Source organism: Parasteatoda tepidariorum, chromosome X1 (assembly GCF_043381705.1).
Source record: "Parasteatoda tepidariorum isolate YZ-2023 chromosome X1, CAS_Ptep_4.0, whole genome shotgun sequence".
Classification (NCBI taxonomy): domain Eukaryota; kingdom Metazoa; phylum Arthropoda; class Arachnida; order Araneae; family Theridiidae; genus Parasteatoda; species Parasteatoda tepidariorum.
The window spans coordinates 56,985,396-57,012,014 of NC_092214.1; the positions used below are offsets into that span (position 1 = coordinate 56,985,396).

The 26,619-nt window shown below is 28.1% G+C and overlaps 1 protein-coding gene across 1 annotated transcript in view; it reads left to right on the top strand.

Moving 5' to 3' along the window:
- Positions 1–20,485: 20,485 nt before the first annotated feature.
- LOC107457475 (uncharacterized) overlaps positions 20,486–26,619 on the top strand; it is a 30,097-nt gene continuing 23,963 nt past the window's right edge. The window contains exon 1 of the mRNA XM_016075640.3: positions 20,486–20,831. Within this exon, the coding sequence (XP_015931126.1) occupies positions 20,653–20,831 (179 nt within the window). The 5' untranslated portion in view covers positions 20,486–20,652. The remainder of the gene's footprint in view (positions 20,832–26,619) is intronic.

The following is a 26,619-nucleotide window of genomic DNA, read 5'->3' on the forward strand; positions in this document are numbered from 1 at the left end:
TAAATAATAAAATAGATTTAAAGTTATTTTATTTCTAACATTCCCTCATAGATGGCGCCACTAGAGTGAAAATCATGATATCATTTATTTATTATGTAATAATTAACACGTGTATGATCAGTACCGTTGCCATCCAGAGAAAGTTATAATATCCTTTCGAGGGGCAGAAATAATTACTTAATAACTGCCAAGTGAAAATATATCGATGAAACTGTAGGATGATATCGATATAAAATCCTTTTCATTTATACACGTGCTCAGAATACAAAAGTTTAACTTATTTACACATATCTAACCAAGCATTCGTGGGTCAGTGGTTATGATATCCAACTACTGACCCACGAAGGCTTTTTGATTGGCGTGAGTTCGATCCTCAGCCTTAATTATATTTAATAAATAATAATAAAACAGAATTAAATATTAAAATAGATTTAAAGTTATTTTATTTCCATCATCCCCACATAGATGGCGCCACTAGAGTAAAAGCATGATATCATTTATGTATTAAGTAATAAAAAGATGACGTCATTACTTCATAATATACAATATTTCACCCCAAATAACAAAGTTTATAAGTGTTGCCGCCGCAAGAAACTAATATTAAAATTATTATGTGTTGCCACCCTCAAAAAAAGTAATAAATAAAAACAATATTTAAAAACGAAACTATATTAAAAACAGAAACCGAAACTAAAAATATTTTAGGCTTAAGAAAAAAAGAAATAAGCTCACCATGACGCTGCAGACGAAGTTTCGATTTAAGACAGGCAGAAATAAGCACACGGGCCGAAATAAGCAACTTCCGGTTAATATGCGGGCAGAAATAAACAATTTCCGGTCTGGCAGAAATAAGCAACTTCCGGTTGGAGCAGAAATAAGCTTCAGTTGACTTTGAGTGATGACGTCACTTCCGTCTCACGTACATCGACTACTACTACTATTGTTGCTCATCCATAAAGACTAGCAAGGCTAAATTTAACTTAGTACAGCCAAAAAAAGTAAAATTAAACATTGGTTAGCAGATAAGTTCTTGATTGGAACGTTCCAAATGTACAAAATTATGATCAGGGGAAAATCTCCTCAGATCACTCGGTAGTAGTTTCAAAGCACTTAGTACTCTCAATTTATGTCAAAAATTTAGGATGCCTATTGAGAAAAAAGGTGCGGGTGGTAGGATCTTGGTAGCTAAAATCAAGTGCTAAAGAGCCACCCGATTGCTTACCCCTGAAGTCATGAATAAGTAACAAATACTGTTGAAATATCTACCTCTACAACATTGATATCATGAAAAAATTGTTGCTAAGCATAATATAATCATACAATAAAGAACTTACAATAATAAATTAAATTAGTAGCCATAAGCCCTAAAAATTTTTATCTTTATTAGTTTTCATTAAAATCTTCCTGACAAAAATTGGCTCCTTTTTTTCATTATTTCGTTCATGAGAAAAACTTAGCTCCGAGAAAAATTCTCAATTAAGAATTGACAAACAAACAATAATTTTTAAAAATGTGAGTCGTGAAGGGATTTTATGTAGTATTTTTTTAGATGCGAATTATTGTTCGTGTCCAGTTAAGGTAGTGTCGGTCCTAGGGTGGTGGTATATAATGGTTTATAGGGGATCCTCACCAAATACGACAATTTACTACCACAGAAATCTAATATCATGCAATGAAACGATGATTTTTTGAATGTTTAATTAATACTTATATTTTTAGCTTTTTAGAATAATTTTTCTCAGGTTTTAACAATTATATATATATTTAAAATTTTATGCATACATGTATTTTCAATAATGACCTGCTTTAAAATTGCATGTACATTTTTCTATGCCTAATTCTAAGCTCTTAAAGGCATTTTTGGAGTATGTAAGGAGTTTTTTAGTCAATAATTTGCACTTAACACGAAAATATGTCATTTTCTTAGCCACCTATTTTCATTTTCTCGAAAACCAACATAAATGAAGATAGTTTAAGTTACTTTTTTTGAGCCATTATTATTTTCTAAGTTATTTCTATTATTTTCAAAGTTATTATTAGGCCACCAGGTTATTTTCTAAGCTATTTCGTTAAAATAAATCTTCCGGAAGGAACAGAGAAGATAGTTTTAGAAAAAAATCCAATTAAGGAATTTTTGAAGAGCAAGTAGTTTTTAATGTGGTGATTTTCCAGCTTTTTCTAAATCATTCATATCTTAAACTATTTAATTCAGTCAGAGATCTTTTAAAAAAGCTTTTGTTGTTGTCTTTTATTTTATTTCATAACCGTCGTTGAACAACAGACCCAATTTTGGGTTTACAACTACTAATGTTCAACTCCGTAGCCTTGTAATTTTGAACAAGTCCAGAAGACAAGGAAACTGCTAGAACAGTACCGTCAGAGGTATGATTTGTTATGGGGACATGGAGGACTGTATGACTCGACAGATTTAACGAGCATCAATTACCATTTACAACACGGGGAGTTTTCAGCAGGTGGGGATGGAACCTTGGACATGGGCCCAGTGACTTACCAATCAGGATATCCCGGCCTTTTGTGTTGTTGTTGTCTTATACCACTTGTCGATACTAAAACGCCTATTTTATGGCAGAGGGGTCCGCTTCTTCTTGTTTTCCAGGGGCACCATCTACGGCCAGGAATTCGACTTCTGTCGCACACATACGTTACGGCCCGTTTCATAAGGGGGGCACATTCACACGCCACCCATAAACAGCAGATCGTAATTCTGATCAGAACTAGAGCATGATCAATTTCCGATTCAGTTTCCCCAGAGGCATTGATTTGTTACGGGAGCTTGGAAGACCTCGACAGATTTAGCGGGCACCAGTCAGCATTTTGTGCACTGGGAGTCTTCGAACAACGGGCATCGAACTCACGACCCCTGTGTCGTGCCAGCTTTTTTGTCAATGACGCAAAATAAAAATGTCAGACTTAAAAGAAGAGCATGGTAGTCAAAAGCTATACAATTATTAAATGTCATTATCCTGGCATCCAAGTGAACTACATTATATTTTAAAAATAAACTGCTCTATTTTTACTGGAGCATGTTACGGAACAAAAAGTCTGATATATCGTAATTGTTACAATAAAAATTACCTTAAAATCACTGAATCACTATAATTAAATAAATATTACGGTAAAAATTACTGTATAATATTTTACGGTTAAAAGGATTTTACGGATGATTCACCCAAACTACAGATATTTTATACCGTAATTTGATACGGAATTTTTAACAGACTAGTGTTGTAAGATAATAAAATAAACGTAATAAATGTTTAAATAGTAAAAAGAAGGAAGCTAGGTATCTAACTATGTACTCACAAGGAGTGAAATGCAACATGCTGTAAATACCAAACGTTCGAGTTTTTTTTTCCTGAACAGTTTCCTGGGTTTATGTAAAGTAAAGATTAACAGCAAAGTAACAAATAGTCTTTTGTTTCAATTTTCCCTCTAAAAAATTGGTTTCTATATTTTAAATATTTTTAATGGATTTTCGAAGCACTTTTGACAAGATTATTGAATAATAAAAAATTTCGATCATTAAACAACATAACAGCTTCAGATGAAAACACAGCATATTTATATTTTTCACTAATTGAGCTTTAACTTTCTATAGCTAAATATAAATACTTTTCTATAAATAAACCTGTTGAAAAAGATAATATTTATTGAGGCACATAATTAAACGTCATAAAAGTTAAGAACGACTAAAAGTTCTAAATGAAGTTTTAAATTAATTTTTTGGGCTATAATGTTATCATAAAAGAGGTCCCACGCAAATTAGCATTAAATCTCTATTTAATCTCAAAAACAGAGTCATTCAATTTTTTTCCTTTTCTATAAAAAAGCTTTTCTTTCATCGTCCGAAGAAATGTAAAAAGTGTTTATAAGGAGAAGATGAAAATAAAAAATGTAAAAACCGATGGGTAAATAAAAAATGAAATACTGAGATAAAAAATAAATTAACGCAAAAAATCTAATTAAACGAGCGGATATCGCTAAAAAAAAACAGATTAAAAGTAAACTTAAAGGGATTATAAACTGTAGTTCTCTGAGTTAAGATCATTTAATTTTCAGTTATTCTAGAATCACTGTTATACTAAAGAGAACAATTTCAATGAAAAACAGTTTTTCAACGATTTAAATTCAACATAGTATTTTCGAATTTTCTCGCGTGACCTGGAGCTTAACATAGAAATTTTGGAGAGGAAATCTTCAATTGAAACTCTTTTGACTTAGGCTCACCACTTCTTTTTTTTCCAAAAAAAAAAAAGTTCGATCATTTCCGTTTAAGAATTTTCAATATTAACAAAAAAAATATTTCTTTGCTGTCTTTCTAGTGTAATGCTTGAAAAAAAATTTTTTTTTCTGAGTTTCCTTTTTACAAAAAAAAAATTATACGGTGTATAAATTAAAATTTTAGCATTTATAATTTGTTCCTTTAAGATTAGTTAAAATTTTACTTTATCTTATGAAATATGCATTATTTGTTTTTATGAAGTCTGTAAGTAAAGCGCTTTCTCGCTAATGTTGATTTTACCATTTATTTGTCGTTCGATTAAAATTTTTTAAAAATTAACTTTATCTTACAAAATATGTATTATCTGACATTATGAAGTTTGTCAGTTAAGTACTTTCTCACTGATGTTAATTTTACTGTTCATTTGTCGTTCATTTAAGATTCTTTAATATTTTACTTTATCTCATGAAATATGCATTATTTCATTTTATGAAACCTGTCAGAAAAATACTTTCTTGCTGATGTTAATTTTACTATTCATTTGTCGTTCATTTATTATACTTTAAAATTTTACTTTATCTCATGAAATATATATTATTTGACATTATGAAGTCTGTCAGTAAAGTACTTTCTCACTTATGCTAATTTTACTATTCATTTGTCGTTCATTTAAGATTCTTCAATATTTTACTTTATCTCATGAAATATGCATTATTTCATTTTCTGAAGTCTGTCAGAAAAATTCTTTCTTGCTGATGTTAATTTTACTATTCATTTGCCGTTCATTTAATATTTATTAAAATTTTACTTTATCTCATGAAATATATATTATTTGATATTATGAAGTCTGCCAGTAAAGTACTTTCTTGCTGATGTTTATTTTACTATTTATTTGTCGTTCATTTAGGATTCTTTAATATTTTACTTTATCTCATGAAATATGTATTATTTAATTTTATGAAGTCAGCCAGTAAAGTACTTTCTCGCTGATGTCTTAAAATAGCAAAATTATGTAAATACATTTGAAATAGGGTAAATTTATTGGAAATTGTCTCTAATTTAATAATAATGTTTTGGAAAATGGGGTGAGACCGGCTGCCGCGATTGTGTAGAAATTAGTTCTGTTTTTCAGCGAACAATCTCTGAATTACACTTTACTTATCAAGAAGAAAGACCTACCATATTGGCATGTTGTTGTTAATTAATTAACAACATTAGTAGATAAGCTTGCTTTATCATGTATGCCCTTTAACGCTCTTTTGTTTCTAAACTAGCCTTATTTATTGGTCATTACAGTTATAAATTTTTTTTTTAGTCCAGCGTATTATACGTTTGCTAAAGATTCATACTCCAACAAACAATAAGGATTCAGTCCAATAGTGCACTATTCTTTTATGTTTTGATAACCTCTGTTCTTGGAGTAAGACCGTGTGCTACATGTAAGGTGAGATAAGACCGGGTGCTACATGTAAGGTGAGATAAGACCGGGTTCTACATGTAAGGTGAGATAAGACCGGGTGCTACGAGTAAGGTGAGATAAAACCGGGTGCTACATGTAAGGTGAGATAAGACCGGGTGCTACATGTAAGGTGAGATAAGATCGGGTGCTACATGTAAGGTGAGATAAGACCGGGTACTATGCTAGGATCACGAAAGCTGCAGTGTGACTGAGGAAGACGGTAACTATATCGAAGACTGAACAAAGGTTTTATGGGCCCAGGACAAAATTTCACAGCTGAAAACACAAAAAGACATATTTTCATATTTTGTAGAATTTTTGAAGACCCTTTATGCAAAATTGTAGTTTTTATACAAATATAAAGAAATTCTCTGTAATTTTCTTTTAAAAAAACTAATAAATAAGCACTATGCTTTTTTGCAAGAATTTCTGTTCGGCCCCGCAGCAGTTCCGAGCCCCGGGACAATCGTCCCCCCCCCAGGCCTGAGTACGATTTTGACTACATCACTTGTAAATTAGAAGAATATATATTTTTTAAAATTGTCATATAACATGGAAAAGTCTGCTACTTTAACACTAAAATTCAAACGTTTGTAAATTTCTCATAGAGTAAACATTTGTACCCTATCTTATCCCTTTCGTGGGGCATAATCGGGTGATTTGACTTTTTCTAGAAAAGAATCACTTATAAAAAAAAGTAGTTCATCTATGGATTTTCCGGAATGATATATTATACACAGCTAAATAATTACTATCTTGATTAAGTTTTATAGTTTCTACACGGAGAAAAAAAACTCTGTTAAAATTACCGTATGATATTTCTGTAATGACATTATAATGTATGTCTAGTAATGACATTTCTGATAAAAAAAACCCCCATAATTCGCGTTAATAAAACAAAAATATACGGTATTTAAACTATTTATTTGATAATTTTTCAATTCATATTGTAACGGTATTCCGGAAATTTTGGTATTCAAAATTATAATTCTTATTTCCCTACATTTAGGAAAAAATACAAAACTGAAAATAAATTTAACCGAATAAATGGTTTTTATTCCCTGCTCTAAGGTATTATGAAAAAATCCCCAAATTTTTACTACATTTACAAATTTGGCACATGTTATAAAAACATAGTTTATTGTTAATTTATACCAAAATCATTACCGAAGAGCTACGGAAAGAACTACTGAGCTGCTTGGTGTATCTATACAGCCAGAAACACGGTAAATTCTTTTAGTTTTCACCATACTTTTTTTCACTGTGTTGCCCAACACTTTAGGCATTCGAATCTTTGCTAACCGATCTCACCCCACTTTCCCCAATACAATTTATTAACTTGCAGTTTATGTTGCAGTTAATGTTGCAGTTATCGTAGGACTCTTCTCAGAAGGGGAGAACAATGTCAACTATAGATAATTTTAAAATGTATTAATATTTATGTACGCTAACTTTTTAATACTAATGCAAAATATTACTTCAATTTATAAGAAAAAACGGGCTATAGCTATATATATTTTTAATTGAGTTTTAGGACATCAGATTACCCTAAAAATTAAATTTTTGAGAAAAACCAGTGGAGTTTTGATCATTATGCAATTTGAAATATTTGCTATTTCATGCGTAAGAAATGGCATTTTGTTGAAGAACTATTTCATTAAAACATAAAAAAAAAACAATTTAAAAGTTTAAAAAAAATTATTATGAGTATAGATAAGTAAGTATGAAGTGCTCACTTTGATCTATTTTCCGTTAAAATGATAGCAAACTTTCGAAAGCAACATTTGGACATTCATCAAAGTACTAGAATACTTTTTCTAAAATTCTTTCATACTGAATGATTTATATGATGCTCCAATCTCTTAAGGATGTTATCAAGTCACATGAAAGTTTTACTCCTTTATTTTTAATTTATATCTACATAATATTGAAAAAAAAATTTAGGAGTAAGTTTGACTCTGTTGACAGAATGGATGCTTAAAATTGACCCTTTTGTTAAGAAAAATAATTTTTTTTTCAGTTATTTATAGCAAAATTTTGTTATACTTAATTAACATTTTTATCTATAGAAAAAATATTAATTTACTTTTAAGATGCCATTGTGAATTAATTTTGTCAGATCAGTTTTGCCCCCATCTTTTGAGAACTTTCGTAAGAAATGCAAATTGAACAATATCGTTTAGTTTGTTGCAACCTTAATAAGATGTTAACTAGGACTATATTATCTTGTTTTACTTTTTAGCGGGCGTTAAACAGTCGACCCAATTCCGAGTTTACGACTATCAATATTCAACTTTGCAGCCTTGGGATTTTGAACTCAAGAGAGAATATAGATTCTTTTACTTTTGGTAGTTACTTCTTACTAAAAGATTTCTTTAACGATGTTATGGCAACAAGAAATTTTAATATTTAGTTAAAATGTTTAAGTTATGCTTCATAAATAATAAATGCACATTGCTGGATTTTGATCATCGATAATAAATAAAAACAATCGTATAAGGATGCTTTACTACATTGTTAGAATAATATACATCGTTCCGCTGAATGCTAAATTGAATACACTATTGTACTTTTTAACTTGATTACATCAATAAACAAATAAACATAATACATTAATGCATATAATATTAGTCTCAATATAATCATTAATATCTTTTTCTGAATAACCTAAGCATGTAAATGACACGTTTTTTCATGGCTGCCTTAGACATTTGCATATATTTCGAATATAATTGGAAACTAGATATTACTACATGGTGTCTAAGATTTTTTTGTCGTTCATAATTTTTTATAACTCTCCACCATCAACGCATTTCGAATATTTAAGGTTAAAAAAGGGGATCTTAAGAATAATTTGTAGCTATTAATTACAATCTTTTATGATTTTATCGTAAAAGGATGTACTCTGTTGGGGACCATTCTTCCTCTAGTTGCAAAAATGTGTGTTGTTAGAATGAAAAACTTTTATGTTGTACTCCATAAAAATTCAGAGCCAAATTACTGTAAAGTACATTTTTACCGGAACAAAACAAAAAATCTGATATACTGTAAATTTTACAGTAATAATTACCGTAAAATCACTGTACCAATCTAATTAAATAAATATTACTGCAAAATTTACGATAAAAATGCATTTTAAGGATGATGCACCCAAAATGCCGCTACTTTATACCATACCTTGATACGGAATTTCTTATAGTGTACCCAGGGCCCCTACAGCAGCAACAACTACATTAAAATTACAATTTCTAATTTTACCGACTGTTTAATCTGTATAGTATCATTTTTTTGTTCTACTGGATTTAGATTATTCTCAACGAATGTAATGCATGCAATTATTCAATTTAAATAAAATCATAGTAAAATTTAAAATTTTATTAAGGTTTCAGCAAATTTGCACCGTATTATGGTTCAAAATACCAATCAGATTTCAGAGGTAAACAGAGTTTTTGAGAGGGGGCTTTTTGAATCCGAATTTTCCAGATTTAAAATTAATTTATATCCTTATAAATTGTAATTAAGTTAGTAATTTAAAAATATAATTTATTGTTATCGGCCGAACATTACACGATTGTTGAAAAATAGCATTACAATAAACTATTTTTAAAATCAAAGTGACAAAAAAGCTGTTTTTTTAATCTTGATTTCAAGGAACGTGTTTGTTATTATAATTTTTTTTATCACTTTTTGAAAACTCATGTTTATTGTTATTATTTCTTTTTATCTAAAATATTGAGATATCTGTTGAACAGGGCATCTTGTCACCACTGGACATACGGAAAGCTTTTGTTTGTAATCTGCTTTAAGAACTTTAATTTTATTGGTTATCTAAATCGATAAGAGCTACTTCACATCCTGTTTCACATTTAAAGGAAATATATGAAGTTTACCTTTAAGAAAAGTATTTATAGTGACGGCAAAAAAAAGTGACAAGGTTAATACAGTTACACGTATGATTTATTTTGAAAGAGCTGTAGCACGAATTGAATAAGATACCTATCGTAAATATTTATCGTAAAATATTTATAGCTAAAAATAAAGTTGTGATACACCCTAATTACATAATTTATTTATTTTTCAAAATATTATCTAAAACTTAAGGAACTTAAACAAGCTGTTTTATTTTTGATGCTAGATTTTTTTATGTGTCAATTATACTTATACCAGATATTCTATGTACACTCTCAGAAAAATTGATTCAATGTTGAATCATACTAGTGGTATCTTGAAACATAAAAGTGAGCAAATAAGGTGTTAAATAGCTGCATCATGATTCTACATTAGTACCATGTTATTGCCTATATAGCAGGCAACTTTACGGCAAATTTTGTATTTTTATTTTCATTTGGTTGGCGTAGAAAGGTTGTCTAATTATTCCTTTTTCAAACGTAGTAGAAAGATTAGTTTGTCAAGCTTGTTTCCTTAAAATTTGAATATAGGCATACAAAAAAACTTATTTTTTAGATTTGAAAGTAAATCTTGATTTAGCTTTTTTTTCATTCTATCTTTGTCCTGCTCTCAAATGCGATACTTTGTTTGTGCTGAACACTCAATGATCTGACCAATTTTCATTTTTATATTGTTAAAGAAATTATATAAAAGCATGCGCAAACTTTGTTTTAGAGATGGTCATAAAATCTAAAATAAACTTTGAGTAGATGAATTTATCGTCGGTTTAAGAACGCTTTTAACTCTTGATTTCCGAAGGTTTTTCTAGGCTTGTTTCGTAAGGGTAGATTCATTCTCGATATAAAAGAGCTGTTTATACAAGTTTAATGCTAACCTCATAGCTCTTAAACTAGCATAGTTAAATTTAACATTGTTTCAAGCTTGCAATTTTTATTTGTTAATAATTTATGAATCTTGTTGAACTTTGTGATAAAGGTTGTCGCTGACATTAAAATCAACCTTACAAACTTTACCCTTTAAAGAGGTAGTTTTCTACTATCTGGGTAAGTGTAAGAAGTACTATAATATTGGTTTACTTAGAAAAACTTTAAGGTTGACGTTGCTATGATTCATCACGCTCTTACATTTCTGACAATGTAAAAAATTCACGGAGATAATAACTAAAATACTTTTTATTCAAATTTAATTAATGCCAAGGCAAAATAATGCCTATTTATTAAAAATCTGATTAAAATATTATTTAGAATAAATGTTACATGAAATGTTTTGAAAAATATTTATTAGCATTACAAGTGCAAAAAGGTGGTTTTTTGTTCAGCAGTGCCGGTTTGCATTTTAATTTTGTCTATTGTATTTAAGTAAGTATTCTTTCAAATATGTTTTCGAGTATTGTGGATAGAAATTTCGTTCCTGAATTGGATTAGAAAAATATTTTTATTTCTAATTTGAATGGTCATTTATTTGTAAAAAGCATATGCACCTCCATAAATAGTAAAACAAGCAGCTTTTAAAGTGAAATTTGTAACCTTTTGAATTCCAAAATCTTGGTAGGCTGGATCAGGTATTGATATTTTCTTTTAAAGACTTTTATCAATGTCAAAGCACATAATTAAACGTGGTTGAATGATGTGTTTAGAGTAAGTACCTAGTAGAGTAAGTACTACATCCCTTAAGTACCTAGATTTAGAATTTTAAGAACATAGTGTTTAATTTAAATAGTGTCCCAAAAATGATCGACGTTTTGAAAAATAAATTTAAAGAAAAACCTAAAGTGACACGAATGTACAATTCGTTGCGTTCTGTTAAAAAAACAACGGAATAATTTTCAAAAATTTCAAAATTATCTACAGTGAAAATTATGAAATGATAATCTCCACTAGAAGTCAGAGTCAGATCATTCGAATTGCAATTTTTGTATTGGTATCTGTTAATTTTTCCGTCAGGAAAAATCACGTTATTGCTGTAAATAGTAGTTATGCATTGTTTTAGAGTTTTTTTTCGGTCAGCAGATCCATCTTTTGACTAATTTGTAACTAATTAAAAAACTTTTTTTAATAAATGTTCTTCTTTCCTGAGCAGAAGGCAGCAAACCATACATTTCCATTTTAGAAATCATCGACCATTCTTTGGAGATGAGGTATATTTATCTGAAAGTGTAGAGATGAAACTATTTTATCAAGTCCCTAAATAAAATGATTTTCAAAAGAAAAATATGTTTCGTAAACAATTTCATCATTTCCATACAATTTAAAGCAAGTTTTCTGAGAGTCTCAAAAATTTCCCCAAATATGTTCGTTTCTTAAGGTTTTCAAATATTTAAATAAAAGTTTCCTTTCAATAAATATTTTAAAATTTCTAGTTGTTTCACCTTTAATAAGCTTGAAAATAGATACGAATTTTAACCAAAACGAAAAGAGCGATTTTGTTATGAGATTAAAGTGATTTGAAGGAAGAAAAGTTTTTTTTTTATCTTTCGAAAAGTTCTTTAATCTCTATCCTTCGAGACTTGAAACTTCCTTACCTTTATTTCTTGTACCACTTAAATCGTTTTCTTCAGCTTTACTGAAGATGTACAAGACAAAATTAGATTTCATTGCCTTTTAACATTTTGATGGCTTTTAAATATATCAGAAATAGAGCCTTTAGTATAAAACTGCGATAGTTTTTAAGATTACAATTGCAATGAAAGTGTTAAAAATATGATGTATTGAAGAAATTCATGACAGCCATTGAGTGATAATGTTTAAAAATATATCGAATTCATAATTGTAAAGTAATCCAATTTAAGTTCAATCAGTGAGAAAGAATATATTTTCAACATATAAAATTATGCTTGGTTGTGTTTGTTAATCTTGCAATTACTACATTGTTAGAATTTTCATTAGAAAATTACGGTAAAATAACCAGCAGTAGTCTATTCATTCAATTAACCGTAAAGTTTACGATTAAGAACATTTCATTAACTTTACGGGTTGGAAACAGTTTGCAACTAGCATGGTGAAGAAACCGGGGATACAGAACTACAAGGCTTTGTAACTATTTGCAACTGGCATGGCTTCAGAGCAGTAAAAATGAAATTTAACTGGATATTGGAGTTAGGTTTTTCGTTAGAAAATATACATTGGAGAGAAGTTGTGGTAGGATAGTGTTTCGTCAAATGAATGTGGATTGCGGTTTAATTAGTCTTTCTAGTGGTGCCATCTATCGTGAGAGATGGGAAATACTTGACTTTCTTGTGTTCAGTGGTGCTGCACTGTTTTCTATGTGAGAATAAGAGCTTATATTTCTGTAGTCCAGTGTCACCAATTGAGAAGTGCAGGGCACTGAGGGTTAACAAAATATAGTGATGTCAGCGGTAGGGTTCATACTCCTGGTTCAACCGGTATTGAGAGAGACAGATTAACCCTCTCGGCTAAAGTTTTTATCCACTTGCAAGGATCTAACTGGGTTCATAAGGTTGTTCACCACACACTTATTACTAGTAGATAATTAGGCATCCGCTGTTGTGCTAGGCATCCGATGATGAAAAAAAAAAGGTGAAATCGTAATCCTTCGTATCACATGACTTTAGAAGAACGTGTGCTTGATTCTCATTGGCTGTGGGCGTAGTTTTGCACGAGTAAAAGTCTGGTTGCCTAACCATATTAGGTTAAAACAGTTAATAAAACATTATTTTGAATCAAATTTAACAGCTTTAATAGAATCTTTTTTTGTGGTTTTTTGACTGTTTCAGTTGAATATGGTAAAGAAACAATTAAATAGATTGTTATTTAACCATTTTTTCCGAGAAATTTCTAACAGTGTATCAATAATATCAGTTCTAACAACTAAACTCAATGAAATTATTCTGAAAAATTTTGAACGTACTTTATCACTGATTACCTCCTTATTAAGGTTTTAAAAAGCTAAAAATGACTTTTTTTTATTTGTATCGATAGCTGTAAAAATTTAAATTTGTTTTGAAAGAAACACGTAATTGCTTTCTGCTTTTTTAAAATAAGGTAAAAATATAATATAGCATAATTTTTGTGCACTTGTAATGTTTTCTTTTAATAAATTTTAACATATACGTAAAGTATTATCGAAAGTCAAAGCAATTTTATTTTTTACTTTTTGGTAAGTAATGTTAATTAAAAAATATTGAAAATAGTCAAAATTACGTTTTTTTGTTTGTTAAATGACGTGCGCTAATAAAGTTTAGAAAGTTAAAATTATTAGTATTTTACTTTGTTCCAAACATTCAGAATCATTCATTTTTGATTTATATAGATGTAAAAATGTAATTCGTGAAAGAAAATAATTGCAGATATTGCGGAAAAAACGAAAAAAAACTTAAATGTTAGAAAAGCTTAGTTTAAATTATTAATATCAAGATTAGGAAAGAAAGCATCAAAATAAAGTATGAAAGAATATTCATCACGTCAAAATAAATTGAGAAAAGAAAAGAGGCTTATAATCAAAAAATAGAAGACTCTTTTTGTTTGTTTAGAATTATGCATTATCTTAAATGGATTTAAAACTATGAGCTAGGATTCTTATATTTTGTCTTGAGAAAGAAATGGATGAAATAAAGCTGAATAATTTTTTTTATTCAAGGAATAAAAAAAAATTGTTTTGCCTTCAGGTTATTTAAGACATCGATTTTGAATTATTTCACAATATTTAACTTTTGTATCTAGCTTTAAAATAGTTTTTTTTACTTGCCTTGTTTTTACTTGTTTTAGACTATGTTTTCAAGATAATACTAATCATTAATAGTGACAATTGCCAATCATAGTTTCATCAATCAGCTTTTAAAAACTCTAAGTGTAGTTATTGGAACTGATAAGCATTGAAATAAATACTTGAGGAAAAGAGATACGATTAAATTTAGAAATATCTTAAAATAATCTAAAAAAATATTTTTAATTTTGTTTAATTTCTTTTATTAACATATAGTTTTAAAAGGTTCGGGTTTATTCCCTTTTGGAAGTTTTGCAGAAAACGCAAAATACATCTTTTATTCTCGAATTCGGGGTTGCAGAAAAAAAAAGAAGATCAAGCTGTGGGTCATCATTGCAAAAATTGTTTTTAAATATATGAATGTAGAAATTAAAATGAACATAATAAATCTATCTATCTATATGGGATTTCAAAATTCTTGTTGGTAAATCTTAATCGTTTTGGAGAAAAGTGCAACTTCGCAACTTCACAACTTTAACGGACAAATTGCCAGACAGATGCTTTGGTTAATTCCCTTGTAAATCGAACGAGTTTAGAATGACTTAAGTTTTTTTAATTTTAAATCTCTCTAAGTTTTAACTTGTTAATTTTTTGTGCACTAATTGATCTCACTAATGACTTTGATTTCTGAACCCATGCATAATTGATAGGTTGTATACTAAAATTTTTTTGTCGTTTTAACTCGGAATACTAAATTATCAGTCGTATTTGATTGGTTTTAAAAATTTTTCACTTTTTCAATAATTAAATTGTACAAAACTTTGTTGTACAAATTTTTTTCATTCGTTTAAACTCGGACTACCATCAGTCTACAAAGTTAGCCTGATTTGTTTTCATTTGTTTGCAATTCTCAATTTTTATAAACATATTTCAACAAACAAAATCAATTTTTTTCATTCCTTTTTATAAGGAACCATTTGAGTTAATAAATTACCTCAAATTTTTTTCACATTTATTGAGTGAGATTCTTTATATACTCATTGAGTCACATTTTATCTCTGTAATTTTATTTTCTATGGAGAGAATTTTTTAAGGTCGAGTGAACTTTGTTTTGACTATCGGGTAGGTCAAAAGTTTTTTTAGCAAAAGTTTTTAGCAAACAATTAAGATTGTTTTTGTTGTTGTTGTTTTTGTAAACAATTAAGATTGTTTTTGTTGTTGTTTTTTCAAAACAATTAACATTGTGNCGATTTTGTATAAGTGATTTGTTGTTGTTTTTTCAAAACAATTAACATTGTGTTTTTTTTTCACTTTTTAGCGAACAATTAACATTGTTTTTTCACTGTTTAGCAAACAATTAAGATTGTTGACTTTGTAATATTCAAGATCAGCTATGTACAGCTGTTAATGTCTGTTTTTGTGTTGTGATTACTATTGTACCTATGTTGGGGCACAGCATTTCTACTTGAGGCCAATTTACTGTCAAAAAGGTTTTGAGATCTAATGTTATTTAACATCTGAATGTCTGTTAAGGCTGATGTGGTGGACTGGAATGGCAGGTTGTTAAATTGTTAATTTTAATGCTCGTTAATTTCGGTTACGAATACTTTTGGCCTTTCTGCTAATTTTTAATTTAAAAAAAAAAAATTTTCTTCAAAATTTTTTCGCGGGCTGTGGGTATAGTATGGTCTTACGTTATGTAATAGTCATCATAAGGAGAGCACATAAGTATCCCGTTAGTAGTGTAAGGATAAAACTAATCGTCTTTTGTCTTAGTTTGATATTTTGAAGTTGAAGTATTACCAAAATTTACTCTACTGAAAAAGAAAAAAACTAAACTAAGTGGCGCGACAGCCCATAGAGGGCAAAGGCCTACTGTGGCCATCTCAGTTTTCTCGACCTTGGGCTCTGGGGTGCAGGAGATGTTCAGGTCAGGTGGTCAGAAGAAAGCGGAACCCTTAGTGTTTAGTTCCCAAGCATGCTTGGAACTCATTTATCGACCCACTGAAGGGATGAAAGGTTGAGCCAACCTTGTTCGGTCCGAGGATCGAGCCCAGGACCTGTGGCATGGGAGAGCGAAGCGCTACCACTCAGCCAAAGGGCGTGACTCTACTACTTTCAGGGTTTTCTCTCCATCGTTTTTGAGACATTTTTCTTTGATGTTGATGTCCAATGTTTCTTTTAAATTGTGTTTTATTTTAAGATATTCCTCTCATTCTGAAATTTTTAAATAATGTTTAAGGAAAACCTCTATCACCTGCTCTATGCTAAATTATTTTCAAACGTATGTAAATTTAGTAAATGATTTACTTATTTTTATGTCTGTATCTAACAAAACTAAGACTCGAATAACAATTCAAAACTTATCTGCATAAAACCATAACAGTAAAAAATAATTTGAATGAAGATAAATTTTAGAGTTTTGCTTTACAATTGTTGTATATAAAAATCCTGTTACAAATTTTTTCTCGCAAACCGAAACTGTAAATCATCTCGAAAACCAAACAGATCATGAAAACTGCTGCACTATCTCAGCATGGTTTTTCCAGATAGATCACATACAGAAATTGTTTAATCAGTATATATTAAGATGAAAAATTTATTTATTTTTTATTCAAAAATAAATAAACGATAACAGCTTTTAAATATTAACTTATCACCTGAGTAATATTTCAAAAGAAGATTTGAGGTTTGGTATTCCCATTCATAAAAACTGAAGTTTACGTTGAGATATATTCATTTCGCAAATTTTTTTATCAGCTTTTGTTATGTTTCATCATTCCGAAGGGAGTGAAACACATAAATTCTTATCAGATAACTCTTTTATTGAAAAATATTATAAGGATGAATCTTAAGTTAACATGATAGATCGTGTTAAAAATAAATTTGTATCGTCATTATTTATGTAATTTTAGATTGTCACTTTGTAAGTAACAAAGGAAAAGAAAATATTGTATTTCGAAAAAAGTTGCAATACTTGGCTTATTTGTTTACTTTCATATGAAAAAAAATTTATAAATAAAAATATATTTATTTATATTTTAAAACTTTTAAGAAAATGGTATTAAGTACAGCATAACATTTTGGCAACAAAGCTTTTTTTTTATGAAGTAAAAAATATTAATTTCTAAGATGCTATTTAAAATCTGTAGAATAGATCTTAAGATATTTTTTAAAAAATGTCATATTGCATGTAAAAGAAAATTCTCGCCAACAGGTTCCCAATGGCGCAGAACTCGATCCTTAAGTCAGCGGTTCAACGCTTGACATTTATACTTTTTCTTCTGTTCTAATTTATCTCATTCTCAGATACTTTTCAAACTGTCACCAGAATTTTTGAAATTTACACTCTTGTGAGCTCTACATTGAATATGCAGTATAAGCTCGTCATCATTATTTTTAATTACTTTAGTAACTTCAAAGGCTGAAAAAACATGTTAAAAATTGTTAAGAATATTTTTTGAATCTTATTTAAAAGTTTTTACTTTCTTTAATAAAAAAGCGGGTAATATAGCACTAATATGAGATCAGTTTTTAAAAAAAGTTTGCCAATTTTCCTGTTTTCCTGTTTTTAAAGTTAAAAAAAAAATAAAGAAAGAAAACAATCGCATCAAAAACATATTCCTTTGATACTCTTTTTTAAAAAAAAACAATTTTACAAAGAGCAACTATTTGCAATTTAAACTATTTAAAAAAGCAGCAATTAATTTCCTTTAATTCCTTATTTATTTAATAATTTCATCAGGAAATACAGATTAGCATTAAAATAAAAAAGTTGCATTTTCTAACAAAAAAAGAATAGAAAACTCATTTTTATACATACAAAAATCATCTTGTAGTAGTACTTTATTCACATTTCAATAGAGCCGCATAATGGGCTATTAGCGACGGTTTGAAAAACGTACCTGAGGATGATCCGAAGACACCCCATCAAAATTTTGATTATCTGCAGAGCAGATTGCTCCCCTGCTTTGGGATTCGACAACCTGTGCGCAAGTCGAGCATTTACGGTAGAATAGTTTAACGAGGACCGATACCGCGCTCCCTCGTTCCCTTCGCACGTTGATCAAAATTAGCACCCACTTGTTCACTGATTGCATCCAATGATGCTTGTCTTCGGTCATTAACGGGGAATTGCTTCTTATGAACGGTTTACTAAGAGACCAAAATCCTCTTGTTTCAAATTACTTATCCCACCAATTTATACAAAAAAAAAATTAAATCGAAATATTTAATTGTATTAAAGTAAGTTTAAATATTTTACTTTGATTTTATCTTTAATTTTATTACATTCATGCACGTAAAAAAACACATTGGAACCTTTATGCTTTCTTATAGAGCAAACTAGCTTCCCTCATGTTATCGTTTTTTTTTTTTTTTTAACATATTTTTTTAAAAAGTAAACTGAATGTTTTTTTTCAACTGATGCAAAATAAAAATATTTGATACACATTTCTCAGAAAATACATAATCAATTTCTAATTTTCTTCTTTTAAATGTACAGCGAGCAGAAAAGCAACAGGAATAACTTTTGATCTAATGATCGTATCTTCACGTTCTCGAACTCAATCTAAATGGCTCGAAGGGATGACTTCAAATATGCTAATTAATTAGTTCAGATGATAATTTAAGCTAACAAAATGACAAAAAATGTACAGGTACAAAAATGCACTCTCTCTGAATAGACATACCTTTTTTTCCGACAGGTTAGGATTTGCAACTACAAAAATCGGAGGTAGCAGTAATCTGAGAAATATGGTCCCAATAGTTTGGTCAGGAGAGCTGTCAAAAGTTTGGACCCCTTAGTGCTAATTTAACTTTTTGCTTATTTCGCCCTATCTCGAGAACTTTTGAAGAGAATTGAAAAATTTTTGCACACAATTATGGAATTCGTTTATTCAAAGATAATTTAATGCAAAATATAATTTTTGGTAAATATTTATTATTTTTTATTATTTTATTTAATAGTCAAAAAACTTTTGAATTGTAAGGTACTTAATTTTTTACATCATTTTAAAGAAGGCAATTTTACATGGCGAAATATAAATGTGAGCGAAATCGATCGAATAGTTCCAGAAAAATCGAGTTTTGAAACCGTCTCAAATTTAAAATTCGATTTCACAGGAGCTATTCGGCCGATTTCGCTGAAGCTTTGTATCGTGCCGTTTAAAATTGCATTCTTTAAAATGATGTAAAAGTTATATAAAATTCATTAAAAGTTATATTTTGCATGGAATTATCTTTAGATAATCGAATTTTATAATTGTGTACAAAAAATTTCAAATTCTCCTTAAAAGTTCTCGACATATGGTGAAATACGCAAAAGGTAAAATTAACATTAAAAGGCCAAAATTTAAGACTGCTCTCATGACCATTTTTTTGAACTGTTTTTCCCAGATTGTTGCTATGCTGTGTATTTTGAGGGTTAGAAATCTAAATCCGTCAAATAAAAGTTATGTTTATTCAGAGAAAGTACGTTCTTGCGTCTTATTTCGTTATTTTAAATATCGTCTGCAGGAACTAATTAGCATATTCTAGATCACCTCCGTGAACCAATCAGTTTGAGCTCTAGTACGTAAAGATTTAATCCTTAGATCAAAAGTTGTTCAGGATGGTCCGTTTCTTATTTTACTCACTGTACATTTAGGTCAGTATGGAAAAATTAGTTTTTGAAAATAAAAGTTTGTGCTCAAAATTTGTTTGTCCCACATTTATTTTAAAACTAAATGAAAAAGTGACTACTGAAATCCTTTAAAAATGTTCCAAATTAAAAGCACGAAAAAAGTAGCAAAAAAATAATTAAAGTCATGTCAGAATTTTTTTTTGAAAATTACATAAAAGTTGAATATTTAAACATCCAAATTTCCTGATTTTTGAAATTTTCTCAATTAAGTTCTTAAATTTATATTATTAAAAATGTAAAAAATAGGATTGTATTTTAGAAGAAAAGCTGTATTTTTTAAAAGTTTCTTTCACTTTTTTATCTTAAAAGAATTTTATCTTTTCAAGATTCTCTTGGAATGTACCGAATGAAAAACCTAAATATCGATAACATTACATAAAATCTTACACTTAGCCCCTCCCATAATTTTTTTCTTCAATTCTTTAGAATAATGCATTTTTTCCTCAATTTTAGAATCCCCTTCCCCTTATTGGTGGAACGCAAAAATGACGTCACAATGGGCATGCTTTAATGCAAGCGTTTTAAAACTCTTTTCCTCACAAGAAAGTGACATCCACGCACAACTCAAACCATTTTATCTTTGAATATAAACTTTTCCATCTTTTGATGTGATCCTTCATTTGATGCTCGTCCGACGGTAAAGTGATAACGGGATCTCCTCTCACCGAAATCGGCACCGTAAATTACAGAACAGTAATGGGCGCAAGTTATATTTGCAAAATTATTTTCGTTTTTTTTTCGCTCACTGTAACTGCGGTTCGTACAGAAAAAAGGACTCTGTCATGCGACAATATTTGCAAGGGAATCCGCTTTCCTGGAAAATTAGGAGGCTGCAATTGTAATTATGTCATATTCACAAAAAGATCCAGTCAACTGTAAGTTATTTCATACTTTTTTCTTAAACTCTTCTAAAATTTTTGTATAATGTAATAATTCATATAATCTTTCTAAAAAGTGTGAAATTAATTAGCAAAAAGGTATTTTTAATTTTTTTAAGTTTTATTTAGTGTAATTTTTTTCATTATTTTCTAATTTCATTTTACGTATTTATATCAACCGTAATTATCTCATATTCAAAATAAGATTCAATCAAACTGTAAGTTGTATTTGTAATTATGTCATATTTTCAAGAAGATCTAATCAACTGTAAGTTGTATTTGTAAGTATATCATATTCATAAGAAGATCCAGTTAACTGAAAGTTATTTTAGAGATTTTTTTCTTTTATATCTCTTTATTTAATTATTGATATAATTCAAATTAATATCTTAATAAAATTATGCAATTAATCATATGAAATCGTATTAATAACATTTTCTAGTTTTATTTAGTATAAATTTTTTTCATTATTTTAATAATTCATTCTACTTATTTATAGCAACTGTAATTATCTCATATTCATAAAAAGATCCGTTGCAACTGTAAGTTACATTTATTTTTTAAAAAAAGATATTTTCTAAGATATTTTTGAAATGTTTTAATTGAAATTGAAGAATCTTACTAAGAAGTATGAAATTAATCATATTAAACCTTATTAATAACATTATTCAAATTAATATAACATGCATTTCTATTGTTATCTTAATATTTGATTATTCGTCGTAATTTTTAGTTAAAATTATAGTTACTTTGCTAACTTTTATAAGGTATATTTTTAAAATTTTAGTCTTCTTCAAAAATCTCTTTATAGAATCTCTTTATTTTATTATCTTCTTTAAAAATCTTTGATTATCTATCTAAATCCATTATTTATGAATTTTATTTCAATGCGGTAGGAAATAATTATTAATTTATGGATATTATTAAACAATATCTTAAAAGTATGTAGATATTGCTTGTTTATGATTTATATTTCAATGTGGAAGGAAATAATTATTGATTAAATTTTAAGGGAAGTTATTAATCCTTAAACATGGCTAATATAAAATTTTTCTTCTGCAAATATTCATGCATATTAGTAAGCCTGAACAAATTTTTTAACATACTGAAGCTTTATTATATATTTTAAAATTGCAGAGAAGCTTTTCCTTTAAGACTTATATTTTCATATTAAAGAGTAGTATTGTTATTTCAATTGTATTAAAGACTTGTAAATTTACATCAAATGTATATATATTCCAGTAAAACCGTATCACTCCATAAAACGAAGATACACTTCAAATGTGTCATGCTAGTTTTGAACTCAGAAGACGCACTTCAAGTGTGTCATGTTAGTTTTGAATTCAGATCAATTCGATTTCTGAAATTTTAAAGATAAAACATTGATCCACTTAAATTTAAATGAATAATTCTAGTCTTTTTTTGTTAAAACAATGTTTAAACCACAGTTCAGAGAAAATTTCATTTTTAAGAAAGTTTAATTTGCTTTAAAAATATGTATTTCAGATCAAATCAGCTTTAAAAGTAATTTATACCATCTTTAAATGTTTCCTTAATTCCTTTTTTCAGCATTTGCTTTTTTTGAAATATTTGAAAAAAATAATAAAACGAAACCGAATATGCTTTATGAGTTTGTAAAAGTAGTAAAATAAATGGATTAAACCAGTTGTCATATAATTTATCACTCGAAGATAAAAACTTGCATATTATTTCTAGACAAAATGAAAAAATCTTATTTAATAAAATAATTTAGTTTTTTTGTAATTAACTTAATTAATGAATTTTGATAACAAATAGATGAATTTTGATTATCATATTGATTCGCCTTATGTTTAGTATTCTAAACAAAATAAAGCTTAATAAGACATAAAAAGCAAATCAAGCGAAGTATAGTTCCATTAAACTTCCAATAAAAGACATTTTTATTTGAAAAAAAAAAGATCATGAAAAATTTCTGCCGCTATTTCAACATTCCTACTGTACAAAGCATCATTTTGGTTGACGACTTAGTATCAACAGGTGATTTCGTCGAGAAGTAAACTTTTATTATTCGCTCTAAAAGGAATTTTATTGCATCTGAAATATTGTTAGAAAAGCTTGTAAAAGCAGTTTCATGATTTTAATTTATCTATTGCTCACCTTGTCCAACTATATTCTTCATGTCATTACTATTTTTTTAAACTTTAAATGAATATGGGAATTTAGTAATGATTATTTTTTCGAAAATTTAAAATTAGAAAGGCATTACTTTCTTTCCATCTTTTTGTTTTAGTAATAGTAAGTTGTTTGATGTTCTAAGAGCTTTTCAAAAGTAGAAATTGCATTTCATTTTTCAATAAAATGTTTTTTATTCATGGCTAGAAGAAGCGAGATTAATTCTTAGCTATTTTTTTAATGAACTAGTTAATTTCAGATTTTTTAGCAATTAAATAAAGATCAAAATATTTTCTCAGTTTTTATATAAGAATTTTGTTCTTTCATCTTAATATTAAGACGTTTTGTTAATTCGTATGCAATTGTCCTTTTAAATGCAAACAGATGTTTATTAAGTTTAGTAAAGGAATACAATTTATAACACCAGTGTATAAGGAAATAGCATAAAATGACAAATATTCGAATACTAAACAAAGTATAGCAGTTTTTTTTTAAACCATAATTGAACATTGTCGAAGCATAAAGTTTCAACTGTATATTAATTGTAACTGTATTCAACATACATATAAAAATATGATTCGTAAAATAAGTTTTTCTTCGCTTAAAATATTTTATTCATATCTTTCATTCATGATTTTATTTTATGAGTTAGAAAAGAAATGCCATAATTCATGAAAAATAATTGTATCTTTATTTTCATTAACAAATGATTTTTAGTTAATTTTTACAATTGATGTTTTAAAAGAAAAATAATATTTTCCTATATTTTATACAATATTAATAAGGAAATATATTTCAGAAATGCTATATCTTTTTTTAAGGAACGAACTAATGCTATTTTAATATTATACTTTTCTTAAAGTTATTTTTCAAATTTAGTACAAATTTTTATTAATTAATAGTACGTTTTTAATATTAATTTTGTTTATTTATTAATCTATCTAAACTAAAGTGCCATATTTTATTTGGAAAGATACCATTGCAGCTACCACAAGACATTACCAAATTTTACAAGTTAAAAAGTTTTGAATAAAATGTTGTAAATTGCATTGAATGCATAAAAATTCCCTTATAAACTAGGATTATTCTTTACAGTTGATTAGAGGCTTTTGAAACGTTATTTTTAACTAGTTGGATGTTATTTGCAATGTTTAAAGAAAGCAAGTCAGCAAATAATAGAGCTTAATGAATTACTTTTATCTCTCACATTTATCATTAAAGCAAATTTAGAGAAAGACATAATTCTTTAAACGTAATTAGTTGCATTGCGTAGTTTACGTTGAAGGTATAAATATTATAGGGGTGCATTTTGAAATAGCTTTATTGTTTCAATTTTTACAAGTAAATATATTTCTCTAGGAAAAGCATTTTTCTTACAAAAATATTCTTAAAATGAATGCAAAACATTTATCCTAAATTATGTGACATAATATTTTAATAAAAATTTGAGAATAAATTAATTTCCTACCCTTAAAAATTATCAATTTCGTTCTCTTAAATATTGGAAATACATAAATTTCGAAAATCATATAGACGTGTAAAAATTACTTATGGGTATGTAAAATGTAGTCATACATTCTAATTTCTTTGTGTGCTTAAATTTTAGTAAATTATTACACTATGAGAATTTTTTTGTTGATAAATTTAATGCAATTTATAGTAAATAAATTTTATAAATTTAATGTAATTCATAGAATTAAAATATGACTGAGAATTTTATTTTGTATTGAATTTGCTAATTATTAAGCTAAACTTTTAAATATTTTTTGTCCTCATATCGGATTTTAAATCTCATATTTTTCTAACTTTAAGGCAAAATATTTAAAAAACTATTTAAAATAAATTTTTAAAACAAGGAATACGTATAGTTTAAAAAAAATTGTGCCATATCATAAATTGGAGTACCATTCGTAAGATTTAAAAGAGTTTTAAAACTATTTCAGCCTTATATTCTGTGATGGAAAGCTTCTGAAATGGTCACTAAACCATATTACTAATAATTTTTTTAAACAGCTTTGGTATTTAATAATTTGATGAAAAAAGATTTAGAGTATTTATAGGAGATTGAAGCCAAGAAAAATTTGACTTTATAATCAAAGATAAAAAGACATTCAGATCATATCAAAATTCGTAATATTAGAAAAAAAAAACTTTTTGAACCCCATTCTCAAATGTAAAGTCTTTTAGAATTGTCACAAAACAGTAATATTTAAAAATTTTTAAAAAATTTTTTTTCGCCACATTCGTAGTTGTTATAATGATCAGAATTTAAATAAAATACTTATTTTTGATGTAATAAACTGTCTTTAATAATATACAGACCATAAATATATAAACCTTTAGTTTTTCAATAATGTTTTTTCAAAAAACGTGACTCCAAAACAAACTTGAAAAAACTTGTTTAATTTTAAAATACGTTTGTTACCAGATCTTATATATTTAATGCAGTTAATGTAAATACTATTATTAAATATACTGCAAAGAAATATTGCATTTATGAAAATTCTTGATTTTACGAAATTATTACATATTCAGTTGCTGACTTCGTACAACTTTTCAAGAATTTATGTCCTAGAAATCTCCTTGGAGAAACGCGTTTAGTAGACTTCGAGTGGGTGCCAAATGAAATTTAAATAGAAAAATTCTATACATTGGCATTCAGAATTCAACTGCTCGTTGTTGTAGCCAAAGAATATTTATTAGATGTGTGTGAATTTTCCAAGATTTGACTTCGCTGTAAAGTACATATTTAGGGAAATTATTCTAAGAATATAAAATTTTTCAAATAAGGAAAGGATTTTATTTTACTCAAAGTTTAAAAATATTTCCCTTCTCCAGTCTTAAGTATTAACTTGTGATTTTTAATTTCCTTTTATTTTATTTTTGAATTGATTGCTGCTATTATGATTATTGTTGATCACACGGAGTAAAAAATTCTGGTAATTACAACATTGTATGACAATAACATTTCTGGTTAGCCTCCCTCCCCAATTCTGATTAACAAGACGAAATATACGGTATATTAACCATTCATTTGACAATTTTTCCATTCATATGGTAACGGATTGCCGAAAATTCTGGTTTTCAAAATTATAGTTCTTATTACCGCACATTCAGTAAAAAATACAAATCTGTAAAGAAAATTCAACAGAATAAATGGTTTTTATGCCAAGCTCTGAGGCAGAGCTCCCCAACCTTCTTATCACCACGGACCGTTCACGGGTCTCTGAAAGAGGAGCGGAAGTTGATTGTTTATATTTTAGATGGTTTTGATTCAATAATTGAATGTAATCGTGTTTAAACATGCCTTCTAAACAAAATACGGTTAATTTTTATCACCGCGGACCGTTCACGGTACTCTAAATGAGGAGCGGAGGTTGATTGTTTATATTTTAGATAGTTTTGATTGAATAGTTGAATGTAATCGTATTTAAACATGTCTTCAAAGCGAAAAAAAGTTGAAAATCCTTTAGTTCACTGTTATAAGTTTTGAGGTGTTTCAACCATGATTATAGTTCACATTTGCTGAAACTTTCCTATGGTGGAAAATTGAATCATATTATCTTACATTTTAAACATTATCAAACTATACTTTCTTTCAATCTAAATGGAAACGTAATTCAACTTAATA